Source organism: Erpetoichthys calabaricus, chromosome 11 (genome assembly GCF_900747795.2).
Source record: "Erpetoichthys calabaricus chromosome 11, fErpCal1.3, whole genome shotgun sequence".
NCBI lineage: Eukaryota > Metazoa > Chordata > Cladistia > Polypteriformes > Polypteridae > Erpetoichthys > Erpetoichthys calabaricus.
In genome coordinates this window covers 141,856,084-141,878,217 of record NC_041404.2, presented here as the reverse complement: position 1 = coordinate 141,878,217, position 22,134 = coordinate 141,856,084, and the positions used below count along the sequence as shown (strand labels likewise).

The window sequence follows — 22,134 nt, the reverse complement described above, 5'->3', positions numbered from 1 at the left end:
ACTGGTGCCTTCCTGCTGTGATCACGTGTCCAGTGCCGTGCAGCAGAGCTCATCTTAACCTTTTGTCTTCACCCTTCAAGAATGTCTCTGAAACACAAATCTGACGCAAGTGCTGGTGATACAGTAAAGAAGAGAAAAACCATCATCATGGAAAACAAAGTAGAAATAATAAAGACGTCAGAGGGGTGACACTCCATCATTCATTGGCAGAGCACTTGGTTACAGTCGGTCAACAATAGCATTTATTAAAATAATGGATCTGTTCCGACTTACATACAAATTCAACTTAAGTACAAACCTGCAGTCCCGATCTCGTATGTAACCCGGGGACTGCCTGTATGTAAGTAATGTGAGATTGGAGTCCTGTCAAGGATGCCACCCAGACTCTTGACCTGAGGTGAAGGGGAAACAAAGGAGTTATCAATAGCAAGTGAAAGATTATCGGCCTTGGATAATGATGATCTTGTACTAATGAGGAGAACCTCAGTTTTGTTCTTGTTTAATTTAAGAAAATTGGAAGAAAACCGGGATTTAATTTCAGCAATGCAGTCAATAAGTGAAGATGGTGGAAAAGAAGAGGTGGGTTTACTAGCAAGGTAGAGCTGGGAGTCATCAGCATTACAGTGAAAATTAATGTTATATTTACGAAAAATATTGCCAAGGGGAAGAAGGTAAAGAAGGTAACTTGGGCTGACTCCCAAGCGCACGTGTGTGACAACTCAGAAAGGATTACAAACTTGTCTCTTGGATGTTTACTTTGATTTTTAATCGATTGTTTATTTAACTTAGCGATTTCTCTTATTGTTGTGTCATTTTGGTGGCATTATTGCCGCACTGTGCTGCTGTTGATTATTCTGGTGAGCGCCGCCATTTCCAGCCCAATTCTTGTGATTACAGCCATTTTGCTTTTGTCATTCGACTAGACAACGTGACGCATGACACTATCACAAGTCGTGGTGTGTAGAACCTTTCTAAAAGAAAATGTACCCGCCTTTATTTTCATTACTTGCAAAACATTTTTTTTCCCCTCATCAAGCAACACTCAGTACCCTAGAACAGGGGTGTCGAACTCCAGTCCTGGTGGGCCGCAATGGCTGCAGGTTTTCATTCTAACCATCTTCTTAATTTGTGACCATTTTTTGCTGCTAATTACTTCTTTTAATTAACTTAATTTCTTTTTCCTTAATTAGCAGCCAAACAATAATGAGACACAAAACAAGCTGCCACATCACACACTATCTGAAAATAAAGGTGATGGTCTCAGTAAGGTTGATCTCTCGGGTCATCAAAACACTTTGACGATGTTCTTATAAAAAACAAAAAATCAACAGTTTTGGAAATGTCTGCTGTTGCAGAACGAGAGCAGCAACAAGCCGTGGAATTAAGTAACGGGTTTAATTAACAGCAACCATCGGCTTCTCATTAAGAAACTGGTTGGAGTTTGAAGCCCCAGGTTAAACTGGTCATTTGTTGGCTCATTTCACATCTCATTTCTGTTTGGCTGTCATTTAATGAGGAAACGAATCAATTCAGAGGACTGAATCCTTCTAACATGGCTGTTAAAATAAAGGGGAAAAAGTGAATTAGCAGCAAAAATTGGTCACTAATTAAGAAGATGGTTAGAATGAAAACCTGCAGCCGCTGCGGCCCTCTAGGCCTGGAGCTTGACACCCGTGCCCTTATTTAGGACTTTAAGCAAATTGAAACCTTCATCTTAATTCCTTAATTTGCTCCTCCAAGTAATTTTGGCCCCCTCACAGGTCAGGTCAGGTTGGGGAGCAGGGACTGGTACAGCGCGTTCCCGCACCCACCACACGACAAAACAGCTGTTTGGCAACACCCCTGGCAGACACTCAGTCCAGTCCCACGCTCAGGAAATGACCCTCTATCTGCCGCAGCCAGGTATTATGTGGGCGTCCCCTTGGCCTGCTCCAACAATGAGGGTCCTGCGAGCCAGATCACCCTCGGGTAATCGCACCACATGACCGTAGTGCCATAACTGACGCTCCCTCACAATGCAGGTCATGTGCCTCATTTGAGACCATGTGAGCAACACAAAGTCAAACCAACGATACCCAATGATACTCCGAGGACACACATACGACGAAATGGCAATCGGAATCCTGGTTGGTAACCCCCCAGGCAGACACACGGTCTAGTGCCACCCACTACAGCCAGGTGTTACGTGGGCGTCCCCTTGGCCTAGTCCAGCCACTCGGGTCCTCAACAATGAGCCGGATCACCCTCGGGTAATCACACCACATGACCATAGTGCCGTAACTGACGCCCCCTCACAGTGCTGGTCATGTGCCTCATTCGGGACTCCATGAGCAACACAAAGTCAAACCAGCGGGACCCAAGGAGTCTCTGAAGAGACACACATGAAGGAGTCCAGTCTTCATCTCAGGTCACTGCTTAGCATCCATGTCTCACAAACTGGAAGCCCCAGGACTCTAAAGAGTTGGACCTTCGTCCTTTTGCAGAGATATCAGGAGCACCACACATCCCTTTCCAGCGACCTCATGACCCCCCCATGCTCTCCCAATCCATATACTGACTTCATAGGAAGAGTCACTAGAGTCACATGAATGTCACTACTGAGGTAAGTAAACCTCTCATCAACATCAGCACTCTTTCCACAGACTGACACACTGCTGATGGCCATGCCCACGAGCTCATTAAAGGCCTGGATTGTTGGTTTTTATCAGGACCCTCACAAGCCCAGACATCCCTGACCATGTACTGTAAAGCTTTTGCAAAAACTCTTGGCATGATTTTTGATAATGCCCTCAAATTTGAGAAACAAGTTATCTCCATTGTTAAAGCCAGTTTCAGTCTGCTCAGGGTATTGGCTGAAGTCGAGCCTTTTCTTTCTGGCGATGATTTTCAAAAACTAATTCATGCTTTTGTCTCTTCACGGCACTACACATCGGAGTTAATCAGTCGTCCCTTTCTCATCTTCAGTTCGGCCAGACTTCTAATAGGCACATGAAATCAGAATCACATCACACCAGCTTGAGCTTCTCTTCACTGGCTTCCTGTTCACTATAGGATTGAATTAAAAATGTGATTGTTTGTTTTTAAGTCTGTGAATGCGTTAGCCTCCTCACATCTTACCAGGCCCGGCCTTAGGCATAGGCGAAGTAGGCGACCGCCTAGGGCCCCGGATCGACGGCGGCCAGGCCCCCGGCCCGCCCCTCCCCTCGCATATTTAACAGTTCAAACTGGCTAAATTGTAGCAGCTAACTACTCCGGGCGAAAAAGGGACGCAGGGTGATGACCTCATAACGTTACAAGAAAACGTCTCCTTGGTCTAATTTACATGCATTTCGCTGAGCCCCTGGACCCCCCTTTCGCCTAGGGCCCCATAATACCGAAGACCGGGCCTGATCTTACGTACTGACCCTCAGGTCCTCTGATCACACGGTACTGGTCGTGCCGAGATCCGGGATTTTTTTTACATTTACTTATTTGGGTGACCCCTTTAATGTAAGGCGACTTGTCACATTTATGATACCATTGCTTTCAACCACTAACCACTGCGCCACACGGCCTGGGCTTCAGCTTAGAGGGGGCCGTGCCATTGCAGTGGCAGAGGTCAGCACCAACTTTGTTCACTTTTAAATCCAGTCTGAAAACTGATCTTTTTGCCTTAGCTTTTTAAACTTGCTTTTTAAATTTATTTTTATATTTTGACATATTTATTTATAGTATCTACATATTTATTGATGTATGTATGGAAACTGTACAGCAATTTAATCAACTGCGGTTGTTTTAAATGTGCTCTATAAATGGAATTGATTCGACTTGACTCCTTTTAACATTTTAATCTTTTAGGACCCCCTACTCCTTCCTTGTCTTAATCTTTTTGGACCCCCTACCCCTTCCCTTATCTTCACCAGTCTCACCCCATCCTAATCTTACAGTCCACTCTACTTCAGCCCTAATTTTAAATATTTAAGGTTAAATAAGAGCAGACCTTCGGCCTAATACCAACCCTATGTTATCACTCTTTAAATCTTATTTTTTAAACACCTCATTTGAGATATGTAAGTGAACTTTATGTTTTATATGGTATTTTAGGGTCATTTTTATTTATTTATTTTAATGTTTATTTCTAAAATTACATCTAAAATTGAATTTTAAAATCTGTTTTTAAAGGATATTCATAATTCAGACTATAGGGAGCACTTTTTTTATATAAACATAGAACCTCTTAATTTTAAGACGCATTATGAGATCTGTTTTAACAGATTTATTAATTTGTATATAAATTACTCTTTGAATCTTATCTAGGGATGATTCAAGTGAAATGATCAACACCTGAATCATTCTATAGATATTTTTCAAAAGTAAAAAGGAAATGTCATACTTATGTTTACTGGAAAATTACAGATAATAAATAATATTTATTTTTAGGTCTGTTAGCCCAACTCTCCTCTAATTTAATGACTGTGCCTTTTAAAATGAAATAAAAAGACGATAACATGGTTGTATTTTCGATTGAATCTTAATACGTATTTGATTGTCATGTTATAAAGCTTGTTCTTTAAAAGTAAAACTTTTATTAAAAAAGGTAAAGCAAACATTGATTGATGGGCAGCGATTTGGCGTAGTGGGCGCGATTCCCAGATGGAATGCCCTCTGTGCAGAGCTCACAGCTGCTCCATGTGTTCACGTGGGATTCCTCCTTGGATTCTGCTTTCCTTTCCCAGTATGCTCTTAGGTTGACTGACAGCTCTAATTTGGCCCACTGGAAGTGAGGGGGCGCGTATGTGTGTGTGTGTGTGTGAGGGGGTTTTTGTGATGGACTGGCATCTGTGCAAGTTAGTCTCCTGGCTTGCTGCAGAAATGCACCTTTGGCTCCCAGTGGTCCTGGCCAACCTCTGAAAACAGATGATCGATTGACTGGCACCACCCCTGAGAGCATTACATGCGCAGTCCAATGAGTGAATGTGAACGCCCAGTGGTGCCAGCTGGCGTGTGCCAGTCCTTTACCTGCAGACCACACTCTGAACAGAGTAAAAAAGCAAAACTGAGGCAGGCCAAACTGAGTTTCCGACCTTTTTTGTACCGCATGTCAGGATGTCTTAAAATGCAGGTCAGCTTTTCTGAAAGTCCACTTAAGGATTCCTCAGAATATGTTCCTTTACCCTTTAAGGATACCCACCATACATGAGGAGGCCTCACATATACATTTTAAAATATCTGACACAAAATACCTCAAAATCATTTCAAGCAATTTGAAACTCATTTGCAGTAAAATGTCCTATTCCTTCAATGCTACGTGTTTTTCTGTATCTTTAAAACATCTCAAAATGCATTGTGGAAGAAGCCTGGATCACTGACAGACACCAGGACACGCAGACAAGTCCAAAACACACGCATTTATTTCTCCTTTGCGTCTACAGCACACACTGTGCACAATTCGCCACCAAAACTCCATCCGTATCCTTTTCTCTCCATTTCTTCTCTTTTCCTTTGCTGCCTCCACTCCTTTTCCACAAGCTCCGTCCTCTGCCTCCCGATTCCGGCTCCTTGAATCGAGTGAGGTGGCTCCTTTTGTGTTGCACCCAGATGTGCTCCAGATGCACCCTGATGAATTTCCTGTAGCACTTCCTGGTGTCTATGGCTCCGGAATGATCTCGGTGGCCACGAGCTCCCAACAGGGTTGAGCTTCCAAGCTTCCATTCCCGTGGCAGCACCGATACAATCCAGAGGGTGCTGCCCTCTTGCGTCCCGGGGAAGATAGCACCTCTCTCCCGGTCCTTCTGTTCTCCAGGCCTCCCAGCCTGGGCAAATGTCCCAGCCATCCGCCACAGCATTTAAGGTATTTCATAATTTAGAGATACCTGGAAATGCCTTTCAGGTATCTTCGGTTGCAACCATTTTGAGATATCTTGAAAACATCCAGATCATTTGGAGATACCGTGGATTGAGAAAATCTTCAGAGCCCTTCATGGTCTGCACACTTATTTGTGTTGTAGGTTTCTTTTTAAATGTAACGGCCGACCCAATCACCCAGAATGGCAGCTACACCATTGAGACCCGTGGCCTGGAAAGCTGAGGAACGTTAGACCCGACAAGCCGTACTTCTTACAAATAAACTTCCCCAATCGACTGCTAAATAATCATAAAGCAAACCGTTTGTAAAATAATATGTATATACAGTATCTCACAAAAGTGAGTACACCCCTCACATTTTTGTAAATATTTTATGATATCTTTTCATGGGCCAACACTGAAGATATGACACTTTGCTCATTCTCAATAGCTATCATGCTTGTACTGTTACACAAATAGCAGGAAGTTGTCTCTTGTCAGTACAGGGTGGTCCAGATCTAATTATGCAGATCCAGATCGTCTGGATGACTTTAATTTATGCGGGGACGATTCCAGTTTGGCACAAAGACGATTCTTCATGTCATCAGTTCGCACACTTCTTAGATAGATAGTAGATACTTTATTAATCCCAATGGGAAATTCACATAATTCACTTCTTGATGGACCGGGATTTTTCGGGTGATTTTCTATGTAATAAACTGAATAAGTTATACAGTAGCATAATGAAAATTGCATAATTAGATCTGGACCACCCTATACATCAGACGTGTTGGCAACTGGTGCCTTCCTGCTGTGATAGCTGTGCAGAAGAGCTCATCTTAACCTTTTGTCTTCACCCTTCAACAATGTCTCTGAAACACAAATCTGACGCAACTGCTGGTGATACAGTAAAGAAGAGAAAAACCATCACCATTGAAAATAAAGTAGAATTAATAAAAACGTCAGAGAGGTGACACTCCATCATTCATTGGCAGAGCACTTGGTTACAGTCGGTCAACAATAGCATTTGTTAAAATAATGGACCTGTTCCGACTTACATACAAATTCAACTTAAGTACAAACCTGCAGTCCCGATCTCGTACGCAACCCGGGGACTGCCTGTATTGTCCTTTCTGTATGCCGCAGGTGAACTGTCGCCCCAGTTTGTGGTCTCCTTCAAGGACCCCTCTGTGGTTGACGGTACTCCTCCTTCCCTCAATTCTAACCAATCTCCCTGTCCCTACTGCTGAGAAGCCTTCCTATAGCCTGATGTTGTCACCACCAGGTTTCACTGTAGGGTTAGCATCAGGCAGGTGATGAGCAGTGCCCACTCTTCGCTAGGTATAATGCATGGATTTCTGTCTGGAGAATTCAATTTTTGTCTCCTTGGACCAGAGAACCTTTCTCCTCACGCTCTCAGTGTCCTTTAAACTGTCACATGCCTTTTACTGAAGAGTGGCGACTCTCCCATAAATGCCTGTTTTTTTGGTGTGCTGCCGAGATGGTCTTCCTTTCAACAGGTTCTTCCATCTCAGCAGAGGACTTGTGAAGCTCTGTTAGATGATCACCTCTGCCTGACCTGAGCCCTTCTTGTCCAGCAATTTCAGTTTGGACAGATGGCCACCTCTAGGAACAGTCCTGATTATTGAGGCCACTGTGCTCCTCAAAACAGTAAAAGATTTACAAATGGCTTTACCCCCTTGCCCTGCTCTGTGCTTCACCACAATTTTATGTTGGTGGTCTACAGAGAGGTCCTTGGATTTCATGACTTGGTTTTTGTCCTGACATGCAGTGTGAACTGCGGGGTCTTCTATACACAGGGACAGGTGGCCAGTTAGTTCACTTTGCCACAGATGGACTCCAGTCAAGTTCTGGGAAGATCTCAAGGAGGCACCTGAGCACAGTAGAAAAGGGTCTGAGTACTTCTAGGAATGAGAGATTTCAGCTTTTACCTTTTAAAAAGTTTGCAAGCATTTCTGAAAGACACATGTTCACTTTGTCATTATGGGATATTGAGTGTAGATTAATGAGCAAAAACGGCAAATGTAGTCATTTGAAATGAAATCTACGACTCGGTGAAGTGTCCAGAAAGTGAAGGAGCTTGAAGGTTCTCTGTGCCCGCTGTTGGTGAAGTGCAGCTCTGGAGGTTTTAAAATGTCAGGTAGGCCTATTGAAAGCATGGAAATGTAACAGTAAGGCATTTAAAAGAATTTAGAAATGTATTCTTGGTGTCTTATAATGCATTTCAGACTCCCAAAAGTGACCAGGATGGCATTTTAAAGCACTCGAGTTATCTGAAAATACATTTAAGATTACGAGAAATAGGGGAATTGTTATTTAGAATCCATTATAAGATGTCTGAAAATGCATTTTGATATCGCGGAATGTTCATTAGATTTGTCAAAAAAGGTAAGCTCAATGTTTGAAGTGGCATGGCGGGAGGGAAAGGAAGAGGCCATACATCATATTGGAGGAAAAAGAAACCTTAACTTACACACTGTGGACGCTGGCCCAGACACAGACAGGCAGACATCATATAATCACCCACAACACGTTTATTATACAAATTAATATTTACACAGGTGCACACACAACCCCCAAACTCCCCCTAAGTCCAGGCCTCTTTCTCTTCTCCTCCCGACTTCAGCCATCAAATGGAGGGAGTTAAACCCACCCGTTATGTGCTCCAGGTGCCTCCCGATTAGCTTCCAGTGGCACTCCCCAGTGTGGCGGAAGTACTCCGGGTGTCCCTGGTCTTCTTCCCCCAGCACTTTCGGGCATAGTGACCACGGGCCCCTATAGGGTTGAGCTTCAAAACTCTGTTCCCGTGGTCCCCAAACCCACCGGGGTGGTCACCCCCATGTGGTCTGGAGAAGGCATAAGCCCTCCTCCGGTCCTCCTGGGTGTCCCGGCTGGGTACCACCACCCCCCACCAGCCACTCGCCACAACACCCAAGGACAGTCAGTTTAAATGTTAATTAATTATCAGTTTTGCCTTTGGTAATGTCGGTAATTCATCCAATAATTCTGCAAGGCTTCTGCTTTATTTAACTTACATTTGTCTGTTGTAGGAGGAGGTTGTCTCTGGATTTTAGACTTCAAGTATATCAGGGTACCCAGTCATTGTAAGAAGCAGAATAATACACAATAGTTAGAGAAGGATGATAAAATATATTTATATATATATATATATATATATATATATATATATATATATATTGAGGTATTGGGCTGTATAGGGCCCTACCCGGCACAGACTTACACAGAGGCACGTGTCAAAGGAATAGAAATCTTTTATTTTTCTTCAGCCGTGGGGTACGTCTTCCCTGTGTCCCACAGGCCCAACACAGTCCCCAAAACACTTTTAGTCACAGACCACGCTATACCTCTGGCACCACCAACACTCCTCTCAGGCAACCTCGTCCTCTTCCTCCTGATTTTGGCCCTGAGTGGTGGTTGCTGGTTCCTTTTAAGGCCCACCCAGAAGTGCTCCTGGTGCTTGCTCACCTGTTACTAATCGCACTCCTGGGTGGGGCCGATGATTAGACCAGTTGGGCTTAACGATCTCTGCCACGCCCCTTGGTGGCCATCCCAGGTTTCATGGGAGATGGAGTTCTCCGCAACCCTGTGGGAAACTGAGGCATCATCGTCAACCAGGGAGGCTGCCACCAAGTGTCCCGGGGGAGGTACTGAGGAGTCCATGGCTGCTCCCCCGGAACATAAACAGAAGGGGCATCCCGGCCAGGCAGGGGACCCGGCGGCCCGCCACAAAATATATATATATGTGTGTGTGTATATATGTGTATATATATATGTGTGTGTGTGTGTATATATGTGTATATATATGTGTGTGTGTGTGTATATATACTGTATGTGTGTGCGTGTGTGTGTGTGTGTGTGTATATATATATATATATATATATATATATATATATAATGTATATATGTGTGTGTATATATATATATATATATATATATGTATATATGTGTGTATATTGTGGACGCTAGGGGGTCACTGTTGCCCCTTTAAACTCAACAGACAGACGCGCAGGACACAGATTAAAAGCACAAAGAAGTATTTTTAATTCTTTTCTTCTCCATTAGTGCTCCCCAAGCACCACAGCCACAGTAAACAGGCAAGTAAATAAGCACAATACACACATTTCTCTCTCTATTTTCTCCTTTTTTTCTGTATGTATGTATATATGTATTGTAGAAGACTGACCTGGACACAGACAGACACGGACTCCGAATGTCCAAAACAACACACGTTTATTTCTCACAATAAGGTCCCGCACACAACACAGTGCTCCGACAGACACAATACTCCGTCTTTCCTTTCACCGCCTCTACTCCTTTCTTCCTAAGCTTCGTCCTCCTCATCCCGACTCTCGCTCTTGAATCGAGTGAGGCGGCCTCCTTCATAGTGCACCCAGAAGTACTCCAGGTGTCTCTTAATTAACCTCCGGCAACACTTCCGGGTGTGGCAGAAGTGCTGCATGCCCAGACTCTGGAGCTGTCCAGGTGCCCCCTGGTGATGGCCATGAACCCCCAGCGGGTTAAGCTTCTGAGCTCCAAAATCGTGGACCCAATGTAAACCAAGGGGGCTGCCCTCTCGTGTCCCGGGGGAGGTACTTCTGTTAGTATGTATATATGCATGTATATACAGTTAGGTCCATAAATATTTGGACAGAGACAACTTTTTTCTCATTTTGGTTCTGTACATTACCACAATGAATTTTAAATGAAACAACTCCGATGCAGTTGAAGTGCAGACTTTCAGCTTTAATTCAGTGGGGTGAACAAAACGATTGCATAAAAATGGGAACTAAAGCACTTTATGAACACAATCCCTTCATTTCAGGGGCTCAAAAGTAATTGGACAAATTAAATAACTGGAAATCAAATGTTCATTTCTAATACTTGGTTGAAAACCCTTTGCTGGCAATGACAGCCTGAAGTCTTGAACTCCTGGACGTCGCCAGATGTTGGGTTTCCTCCTTTTTAATGCTCTGCCAGGCCTTTACTGCAGTGGCTATCAGTTGCTGTTTGTTTGTGGGCCTTTCTGTCTGAAGTTTAGTCTTCAACAAGTGAAATGCCTGCTCAGTTGGGTTAAGATCAGGTGACTGACTTGGCCATTCAAGAATTTTCCACTTCTTTGCTTTAATAAACTCCTGGGTTGCTTTGGCTGTATGTTTTGGGTCATTGTCCATCTGTATTATGAATCAATTTGACTGCTGTATTTAGATGGATTTGAGCAGACAGTATGTCTCTGAACACCTCAGAATTCATTCAGCTGCTTCTGTCCTGTGTCACCTCATCAATAAACACGAGTGTCCCAGTGCCACTGGCAGCCATACACGCCCAAGCCATCACACTGCCTCCCTCCACTGTGTTTTACAGATGATGTGCTATGCTTTGGATAATGAGCTGTTCCACGCCTTCTCCATACTTTTTTCTTGCCATCATTCTGGTAGAGGTTGATCTTGGTTTCATCTGTCCAAAGAATGTTTTTCCAGAACTGTGCTGGCTTTTTTAGATGTTCTTGAGCAAAGTCCAATCTAGCCTTTCTATTTTTGAGGCTTATGAGTGGCTTGTACCTTGCAGTGCACCCTCTGGATTTACTTTCATGCAGTCTTCTCTTTATGGTAGACTTGGATATCGATACGCCTGCCTACCCCCTGGAGAGTGTTGTTCACTTGGTTGGCTGTTGTGAAGGGGTTTCTCTTCACCATGGAAATGATTCTGCGATCATCCACCACTGTTGTCTTCCGTGGACGTCCAGGTCTTTTTGCGTTGCTGAGTTCACCAGTGCTTGCTTTCTTTCTCAGGATGGACCAAACTGTAGATTTTGCCACTCGTAATATTGTAGCAATTTCTCAGATGGGTTTTTTCTGTTTTCGCAGCTTAAGGATGGCTTCTTTCACCTGCATGGAGAGCTCCTTTGACCGCATGTTGTCTGTTCACAGCAAAATCTTCCACATGCAAGCACCACACCTCAAATCAACTCCAGGCCTTTTATCTGCTTAACTGATAATGAGAGAACGACGAACTTGCCGACACCTGCCCATGAAATAGCCTTTGAGTCAATTGTCCAATTACTTTTGAGGCCCTGGAATGAAGGGATTGTGTTCATAAAGTGCTTTAGTTGCCTCACATTTTTATGCAATCATTTTGTTCACTCCACTGAATTAAAGCTGAAAGTCTGCACTTCAACTACATCGGAGTTGTTTCATTTAAAATTCATTGTGGTAATGTCCAGAACCAAAATTAGAAAAAGGTTGTCTCTGTCCAAATATTTATGGACCTAACTGTATATGTGTATATGTTGTGAAAGGCGCTATATTAGTGCCCGACCCTACAGATAGACACAGAGGCACGTGTAAAAATAAACAAAAAGATTTATTTTCTTCAACTTCCTCGTACCCACAGACACAACACAGTCCCAAAATCGCACAAAAGCAAAAGCAAACTTGACTCTTTTCTTCCTCCACTCCTCGCAGGCAGCTTCGTCCTCCTCCTCCCGACTCTGGCGCCTTGATTAGTAGCTGCAGGCTCCTTTTATAGCCCACCCAGGTGTGGCTGCGCTCCCACCCCTATGGGCTCAGGAGGCCGTGCAACTCCCCCTGGCGGTGGCCACAGAGCCCAACAGGGATGAACTCCAGTGTTCCATGATTGTGGTCCTTATGCAACCCACGGGGGCTGCCACCAAGTGTTCCGGGGGACGTAGTGTGCATCCCACGGCTGCTCCCCTGGATCCAGTGTCAGAGGGGTGTCCCGGCCGAGCATGGGTCCTAGCCGTCCGCCACAATGTATATGTGTATATGTATGTATTTTCCACAAACCAATTTGATTTTTAGGCCAAGCTTTTCACAGTGGGCCAAGTGTTCTGGTTTCTTGACAACAGTGGGTAAGCAGGCACATCTGAAGGACGTTTTTGGGACTCATGTTTGTTTCCTCCATCTGCCGATCACTCCAGCTGTCCTTGCATATTTTGTTGTCATTCTGTCTTGAGTCCATTCAGGCAGATTCAAAGGAGGATAATACCTAATAATTGCCATAATTTCCGAGGTAATTACCGCAGGAGCATTCATTAATATTATGTGGAGATGAGCCAGCTGACAGTATCCCGCCCTCTCAGCTCTGGGTTTACATACCTTCTTGATAGAAATGAGCTTCTGGGCCAATTGGTGCTTCAGATTCATGCAGATTCACATTCGTGGGTGCAGACAAAAGGGTGGCTGTTGACGTCAATGGGGACGACTGCACTCACCCAGAGGACTCTGCGCACAGCTCCATTATTTTTTTTTTGTGTCCTTGTTGACCGCAGATGTGTTATAAACAACACACACACACACAAATGTTTTTGACGAGCAGCAGAGATGCTCATGGGAATGCTGTGGGACCACCGCTTAAGTACTAAGGAAGATTTGTGCTGGCCATGTCTTCTAAAGCAATGGCCACAAGTTGTAATGGTTAGGGTGCTGGTCCATTGCAAGGTCTGCTAACACACACACACACACACAGGACCAGTTATGCGCGTATGTGTAGCGAGTTCCTCTTTAGTTGGATGAGAAGCCCGGCACACACAAAAAAATCTCCTACTCTTAGCAAAAATAATTCTGTTAGGAACGGAACCAGATAGAACCTTAGCCCCAATTTGATGTCCTCAGCTGGAGTAGAATATTATAAATCAATCAAACAAACAATAAACACCCTTTAACCAACTCTTATCAAATCTAGAACAAGTATACAAACCCTAATTTACATCAGTGGCATAGCTAGAGGGGGGCAAGGGGGGACATCTGTCCCCGGGCACAGCATCCAGGGGGCGCCGAATTGATGTTCCCCATTGCATTTTGGCAAATATGAGGGGGCGCGAAATCTTCAGTTGTCCCCGGGTGCTGAAAACCCTAGCTATGCCTCTGATTAACATGCCACCCCCTTACACACTTCTATAATATACTCCCCCAGAAAACGGCGAAACAGAAAAGAAAGAAACAAAACCAGCAAGAAAAAGAAACGGAAATATACCCTATTTACAGACAGCACAAATATATTCACAGTACATACCCCTATATATACAGCACCTCTATATACAAATATAAATTAGACACACACCCTTTCCCCACACGTTCCCCAGTCTCTTTTTTATTAACTTTGTTTTAAGTCTCTATTCACACAGCTGGGAAGTCTGCAATGAATCCAGCTATCAAGTCAGATATGTTCCACTGACTTGTATACTGTATCTACAGTTATGTCCATAAATATTGTTGGGTGCACGGAGAAGGAGTGTCAGCTAACCTAGAAGGATCTTCAGTGCACACGGCTTTACTTTGCTTTTATGGTGTGGGTGTCGGCCATGGATGGACGCTAACGACGAGACACCCGGGTGAGACAGACTTCATCTTTCAACAAAGGAATCGTCGCCAGGCCGGTGAGATCGCTTCTTTTACATACACAGTTCGGTCCATAAATATTTGAACAGATACAACTTTTCTAATTTTGGTTCTGTACATGACCACAATGAATTGTAAATGAAACAACTCCGATGCAGTTGAAGTGCAGACTTTCAGCTTTAATTCAGTGGGGTGAATAAAACGATTGCATAAAAATGTGAGGCAACTAAAGCATTTTTTGAACACAATCCCTTCATTTCAGGGGTTCAAAAGTAATTGGACAATTGACTCAAAGGCTATTTCATGGGCAGGTGTGGACAAGTCCGTCGTTATGTCCTTATCAATTAAGCAGATAAAAGGCCCGGAGTTGATTTGAGGTGTGGTGCTTGCATGTGGAAGATTTTGCTGTGAACAGACACCATGCGGTCAAAGGAGCTCTCCATGCAGGTGAAAGAAGCCATCCTTAAACCCATCCGAGAAATTGCTACAATATTACGAGTGGCAAAATCTACAGTTTGGTACATCCTGAGAAAGAAAGCAAGCACTGGTGACCTCAGCAATGCAAAAAGACCTGGACATCCACGGAAGACAACAGTGGTGGATGATCGCAGAATCATTTCCATGGTGAAGAGAAACCCCTTCACAACAGCCCACCAAGTGAACAACACTCTCCAGGGGGTAGGCGGGCGTATTGATATCCGAGTCTACCATAAAGAGAAGACTGCATGAAAGTAAATACAAAGGGTGCACTGCAAGGTGCAAGCCACTCATAAGCCTCAAGAATAGAAAGGCTAGATTGGACTTTGCTCAAGAACATCTAAAAATGCCAGCACCGTTCTGGAAAAACATTCTTTGGACAGATGAAACCACGATCAACCTCTACCAGAATGATGGCAAGAAAAAAGTATGGAGAAGGCGTGGAACAGCTCATTATCCAAAGCATAGCACATCATCTGTAAAACATGGTGGAGGGAGGCAGTGTGATGGCTTGGGCGTGTATGGCTGCCAGTGGCACTGGGACACTCGTGTTTATTGATGATGTGACACAGGACAGAAGCAGCCGAATGAATTCTGAGGTGTTCAGAGACATACTGTCTGCTCAAATCCAGCTAAATACAGCAGTCAAATTGATTCATGATACAGATGGACAATGAGCCAAAACATACAGCCAAAGCAACCCAGGAGTTTATTAAAGCAAAGAAGTGGAAAATTCTTGAATGGCCAAGTCAGTCACCTGATCTTAACCCAACTGAGCAGGCATTTCACTTGTTGAAGACTAAACTTCAGACAGAAAGGCCCACAAACAAACAGCAACTGAAAGCCGCTGCAGTAAAGGCCTGGCAGAGCATTAAAAAGGAGGAAACGCAACATCTGGTGACGTCCAGGAGTTCAAGACTTCAGGCTGTCATTGCCAGCAAAGGGTTTTCAACCAAGTATTAGAAATGAACATTTGATTTCCAGTTATTTAATTTGTCCAATTACTTTTGAGCCCCTGAAATGAAGGGATTGTGTTCATAAAGTGCTTTAGTTGCCTCACATTTTTATGCAATTGTTTTGTTCACCTCACTGAATGTCTGCACTTTAACTGTATCGGAGTTGTTTCATTTCAAATTCATTGTGGTAATGTAGAGAACCAAAATTAGATAAAAAGTTGTCTCTGTCCAAATATTTATGGACCCAACTGTATATGTAAAAGAATCGATCTCACCGGCCTGGCGATGATTCCTTTGTTGAAAGATGAAGTCCATCTCACCCGGGTGTCTCGTTGTTAGCGTCCATCCATGGCAGACACCCGCACCATAAAAGCAAAGTAGAGCCGTGTGCTCTGAAGATCCTTCTAGGTTAGCCGACACTCCTTCTCCGTGCACCCAACCGTCCTTATTACGGAGTCTTATTTGCTTTACCGCTAGCTTCTTGTTTACATTCACCTTCCCAGCTCCTTCTTAAACAATCTTTCTTCTCACTCCTTTCAAAATACGCACCTTCTTGCCTTTTAAAGTCAGTTCCCCTTACGTCACACCAATGCGCGTTTTGGCAAGGACCCACAGGCGAGGTTTGGCCCCCTGCTCACCTTAAAGAGATATCCCAACAGACAGTTATGCCCTTGGACATAAACTCTAAAGGGAGCAAGCGGCAGAAACAGTTAAAAGCACACAAAAAATATGTGACAACCGTTACATATGTGCAAGAAAGGTCGGGCATTGCCATAAAGTGTGAGTCAGCGTGCCTATCAGGTGGGTGGCACAGATGGTGCAAAGGGTGCAAACCTATAAGTACCTGGGAGTGCAGCTGGATGATAAACTGGACTGGACTGCCAATACTGATGTTCTGTTGAAGAGAGGACAGAGCCGACTATACTTTCTTAGAAGGCTGGCGTCCTTCAACATCTGCAATAAGATGCTGCAGATGTTCTATCAGACGGTTGTGGCGCGCGCCCTCTTCTACACAGTGGTGTGCTGGGGAGGCAGCATAAAGAAGAGGGACGCCTCACGCTTGGACAAACTGGTGAGGAAGGCAGGCTCTATTGTAGGCACGGAGCTGAACAGTCTGACATCCGTGGCAGAGCGACGGGCGCTGAGCAGACTCCTGTCAATCATGGAGAATCCACTGCATCCACTGAATAGGATCATCTCCAGACAGAGGAGCAGCTTCAGTGACAGACTGCTGTCACCGTCCTGCTCCTCTGACAGACTGAGAAGATCGTTCCTCCATCACACTATGTGACTCTTCAATTCCACCTGGGGGGGTAAACGTTAACATTATACAAAGTTATTGTCTGTTATACCTGCATTGTTATCACTCTTTAATTTAATATTGTTTTTTGTATCAGTATACTGCTGCTGGAGTATGGGAATTTCCCCTTGGGATTAATAAAGTATCTATCTATCGATCTATTGATTCATCGATCTATCGATCTACTGTATCTATCTATCATTTTTTTGTCACCAAATCTGCATAACGGAGCACACTGTGGAAACCCAGCAGGGAACACCAGCGACGTGACTCCCTGCGAGACAGCAGCACTACCGCTCCGCCCCCATGTGTGTAATTATTAACAGTATTCATTATTTAAACGAAATTAATGATTAATCTGTAAAATGTAACATACATACTTTAATGCAGCAGTTATCAAACTGTGGGGCACTTTTGTTACTGAAGTTACAAATGTTGCTGTATGTGGCGTAATTTCGTTATTTGTAGGGAAATTTTAAGCTTGAGGCGGTGTATCGGCAGCAGAAAATATAGGAATAAATTTTATTAGGGTTTCAAAAAAAACGTTAGGGGGGCGCGATTAAAACTTATGAAAACTCTGGTCGCAAATACTTAAAGGTTGAGAAACGCTGAATTAATGCATTTCATCATGAAAGTGATATCAAGTATAAATCTAAAGATTCTAAATTTGCAGAGAGTTGGAATGTCACACATTTAATGTGTTCTGTGTGGTGATCTATTGCTGCTTGCCGTAGCGATTAAAAACTGGGGTGACATCTACGATGGTCTGCTTTAATGATAAACTGTGAGGTTAAATTGGACATTGAGATTAAAGCCAAAATTTCCACTTTAATCACAAAATACACGTTTTCACCGTGTCCTTAATTTTTTTTCTCTGTGGCTCCAATACAGCGCTGTTCATTCTGTTGCTGTTGTGAAGTAGCAAAAAACAAAAAAAGATGGCACAGAAGATGGTATGTAAGACCTTTAAAACGTATCGTGTCATTACGATCGGGAATATGCGACGCTTGAATATAAAAGCATCACAAATGCATCTGTATGTCGGCATTTTGCTTCACCACATCAAACCATACATCAAACATCGAAACGCACATCGATCCCGTAGGATCCGCATAGTGGTTTTCTGTCACATGTACTGCAGATAGTAAACAGAGACTGACGTCACGTCCCGACTTTTATCACACTGCGCCCCCCCCCCCCCCCAAGACTTTTTGCTGGTACTGCAACTCATGCACGCGTCGCGTTAATTTCTGAGGACCTGCTCAGAGGACGCGTCAAATGAATGCTGGGAATGCGTGGCAGCCATGATGCGGGCGCGTACGCGTTCTGAGCGTAAAGTATAAACGAGCCCTTAGAGGGGCTGGTGGATTGAACAAACACCACTTGGTGAACCAAAAACACAGTCTGAATCCGCATGGTGCGGTTTGTCCACCATTTTGTCAGGTTATATAGCGCCTTGATGTGTGGAGTACAAGTCCAAGGAGGTTCTGCTCAACCTTTATAATGCACTGGTAAGGCCCCATCTGGAGTCCTGGGTGCTGTTTTGGTCTCCAGGCTACAAAAAGGACATAACCGCACAAGAGAAGGTCCAGAGAAGAGCGACTACAGGGGATGAGTTACGAGGAAAGATTCAAAGAGCTGAGCCTTTACAGTTTAAAAAGAAAGAAGAATAAGAGGAGATCTGACTGAAGTGTTTAAAATCATGAAGGGAATTAGTCCAGTGGATGGAGACGGTGACTTTAAAACGAGTTCATCAAGAACACGGGGACACAGCTGGAATCTTGTTAAGGGGAAATTTCACACAAACATTAGGAAGTTTTTCTTTACAGAAAGAACGATAGACACTTGGAATAAGCAACCAAGTGGTGTGGTAGACAGTAAGATGTTGGGGACTTTCAAAACTCGACTTGATGTTTTTTTGGAAGAAATAAGTGGATAGGACTGGCGAGCTTTGTTGGGCTGAATGGCCTGTTCACGTCCAGAGTGTTCTGATGTTCTCATTTTTTCAGCATTTGATATCATCAAGGCTTTCCCAAAGTGTGGCATCTGAAATCGCTTTACAATGCTTTCCTTGTGATGAATGGCAGCTCGCTTGGAGCGGAACTCGTCTTCTGGGATTGGCGTTATTCATCTCTAAGTATTATTGATGAGTCTTGTGTACACCAAAGAGTGTCATCAATCCATTTTGTACTTCCGTGGGCTTATGATGGGAAGAAATTTAGAATTTGTAGTTATCGATTCTCGGAGTCTCGTGTGGCCAATACTGTCACAGCCAATTTCTGTAAATGGCATACCAGTTATCTGAAAGTTTTATTGAGCTGTGTGTGAAAAAATAACCCCCCCCCCCCCCCAACCCACCCTTTCTTCAATAGTTTTCATATGAGAAATAACAGGCCAGCAGTCAAGCTCACCTGGAAGCCAGCAATGGAAAGCACATGCAGTGTAGGAAATGTGAGGGATTTCTGATTCGCCCACCAAGGGACACCAAATGAATATTAAAATGGTGTATGGATGTGAGAAGAAGAATTGATTGATTGATGTTAAACAATCAGGTAATTATCAGTTTAGTTTAGATGATGATGGATCTCTCACAAAATGACCCATTTGCAGCCAGGGCATAAAATCCGTGTGGTTGCCCCAAACCTTTTTGATGTCTTTGGGTTGTTCTTATGACACCCTGAACAGACGAGATGTGATCTGAGCATTGAAAGTGAGGTTCATAGCGCGCAAGATAAATAAATAACATCAAGCAATTCCGAAAATTCCAAAGACAGACAAGAAGGTATTACGATTTTATGTATATTGATATGGAAGAATAGACCATGTAGCTCCTTCATGAGACTTGAATTGAATGTGACAGCAGGCGGCGCATGTCAGAAAGTGTTACTTGGCAGATGATTACGTGCTCAACAAATTACAAGTCTTGCTTTCTTATTTCTATCTCAACGTTAGGATTTCCGAATATGAGAAAAAACTGCACCTTTACAATAAAGAGTTGGAGGCGTTCAAGAAACGGGAGGTGATGAGCATTGAGGAGATGAAGAACAACGTGGAGAAGCTGAATGACCTGAGCACCAATCTGGATACTGCAATGGATGAGCTACAGGTACCAGTCAGTGGAGTGGGGGGGGGGGGGAGATGAGGGCAGCAGCACACTTCCATTCTGCTATTTGTTTCATATCACAAAAGTAGAATTATCTTATATATAATTCGCCAGCCTCCTCACTCACTCACTCACTCACGTCCGTCCGAAGCCGAATGCGCAGTCGCCTTCTGCGCAGCTGTCCGAAAAACCTTACGAGACCGACATCACGGCAGGCGGCGGATTTACGGCCGTGAAAATTCAAAGAGAAAGGCGACTTCGATTAAAGCTCTAGAGGCCTGAAAGGTGATTTCGACTACAGCTCGAGGCCTAATTACACATTGATTCAATACACCTATATCAGGTTTGTGGTGCTTATACTTATTACTATTCCACTCGTGCCCGATTCATCTTACGTTGTCGAAACGGGCTCTTTGTCTACTTATATAATAATTCATATCACTGAGCTGCTGTTACAATGTGCATTAACGAGACAAACATATTCCACCTGAAAAGTTTACTGCGTATTTTATGGTCAGTTTTAATGATGTCGGCTGCCTGTTGTCACTTCTCAGGGCGCTGGCCGACGGGTTAGGAATATCTTGGTCAAACTTCACTCCGTCGTGCCCTCTGTGCTTGAAGCCATTAGCTGACTGAGGAGGCACTACATCCACTTTGAAAATCGTATGAGTTATGAGTGTGCGTACCTAAAACATAACATACTTTTGTCAGCGGTCCTCCTAACGTAATCAGATCACTTGTCTGCACTCCTACTGCAATAAGGGCATCTAGCGATAAACTGTTACATTCCATTAACACACAAGTCATACGCAATGCCAAGATGAGACTGGCAAACATCACATCTTGGTGGCCAGGGTCAACTTGTGATTCATTTATTTTGAGGCCAACTGGCTTTGGCAGACGTGACGGTGCTGTACGTGATTTCTAGCTTTCTAGTAAGGTAACTGACCTGACCTGAACTATTTATTCATTGTACCAGCAATCCTATCATTTCATGTACCTTACACCTTTCCTGGACCAGGTATTCGCGGCTACCCACTCAGATGCTGGCACCTTACACCTTTACTGGACCAGGTATTAGAGGCTACCCACTCAGTCACTGGCACCTTACACCTTTCCTGGACCAGGTTTTCATGGCTACCCACTCTGACGCTGGCACCTTACATCTTTCCTGGACCAGTTTTTCACGGCTACCCGCTCAGACACTGGCACCTTACACCTTTCCTGGACCAGGTTTTCATGGCTACCCACTCTGACGCTGGCACCTTACATCTTTCCTGGACCAGTTTTTCACGGCTACCCGCTCAGACACTGGCACCTTACACCTTTCCTGGACCAGGTTTTCATGGCTACCCACTCTGATGCTGGCACCTTACACCTTTCCTGGACCAGGTATTAGTGGCTACCCACTCTGACACTGGCACTTTACACTTTTCCTGGACCAGGTTTTCATGGCTACCCGCTCAGACACTGGCACCTTACACCTTTCCTGCACCAGGTATTCACGGCTACCCACTCAGAAGCTGGCACCTTACACCTTTCCTGGACCAGGTATTAGATAGATAGATAGATAGACAGATAGATACTTTATTAATCCCAAGGGGAAATTCATATTCTCCAGCAGCAGCATACTGATACAATAAACAATATTAAATTAAAGATTGATAATAATGCAGGTAAAAAACAGACAATAACTTTGTATAATGTTAAATGTTAACGTTTACCCCCCCGGGCCCCCCAACGAATGCAGAGGAGAGGCACTATTATTGCTGCTCAGTTGCAGAGCGCCAGCAGATGGTCTTGGATGCAGGAGACGGGAGAAGGCAGCTCTACCAGCCAATGAACATCTGCAGCATTGTGATTGCATATGCATGAGGCTGATTAGCATCGAGACGTTTTCACAAATGCAGATTTACAAGGTGGCTGTGATCTGTAAAGGGTAAGCTGCATGGAAATGTGCATACGGCAGGCTTTAAAATTCAGATTTTTTTTTTTGAGTGCACATATTTTCATTCTCGAATTAACACAATGGTTTATAAATGAGGCTCCAGGACAGAAGGGCAGACACTCAGAACA

General features: G+C 44.0%; 1 protein-coding gene across 1 annotated transcript in view; it reads left to right on the top strand.

The window, feature by feature from the left end:
• dnah3 (dynein axonemal heavy chain 3) overlaps positions 1-22,134 on the top strand; it is a 287,745-nt gene that overhangs the window by 80,970 nt on the left and 184,641 nt on the right. The window contains exon 16 of the mRNA XM_051933798.1: positions 19,908-20,061. Within this exon, the coding sequence (XP_051789758.1) occupies positions 19,908-20,061 (154 nt within the window). The remainder of the gene's footprint in view (positions 1-19,907; positions 20,062-22,134) is intronic.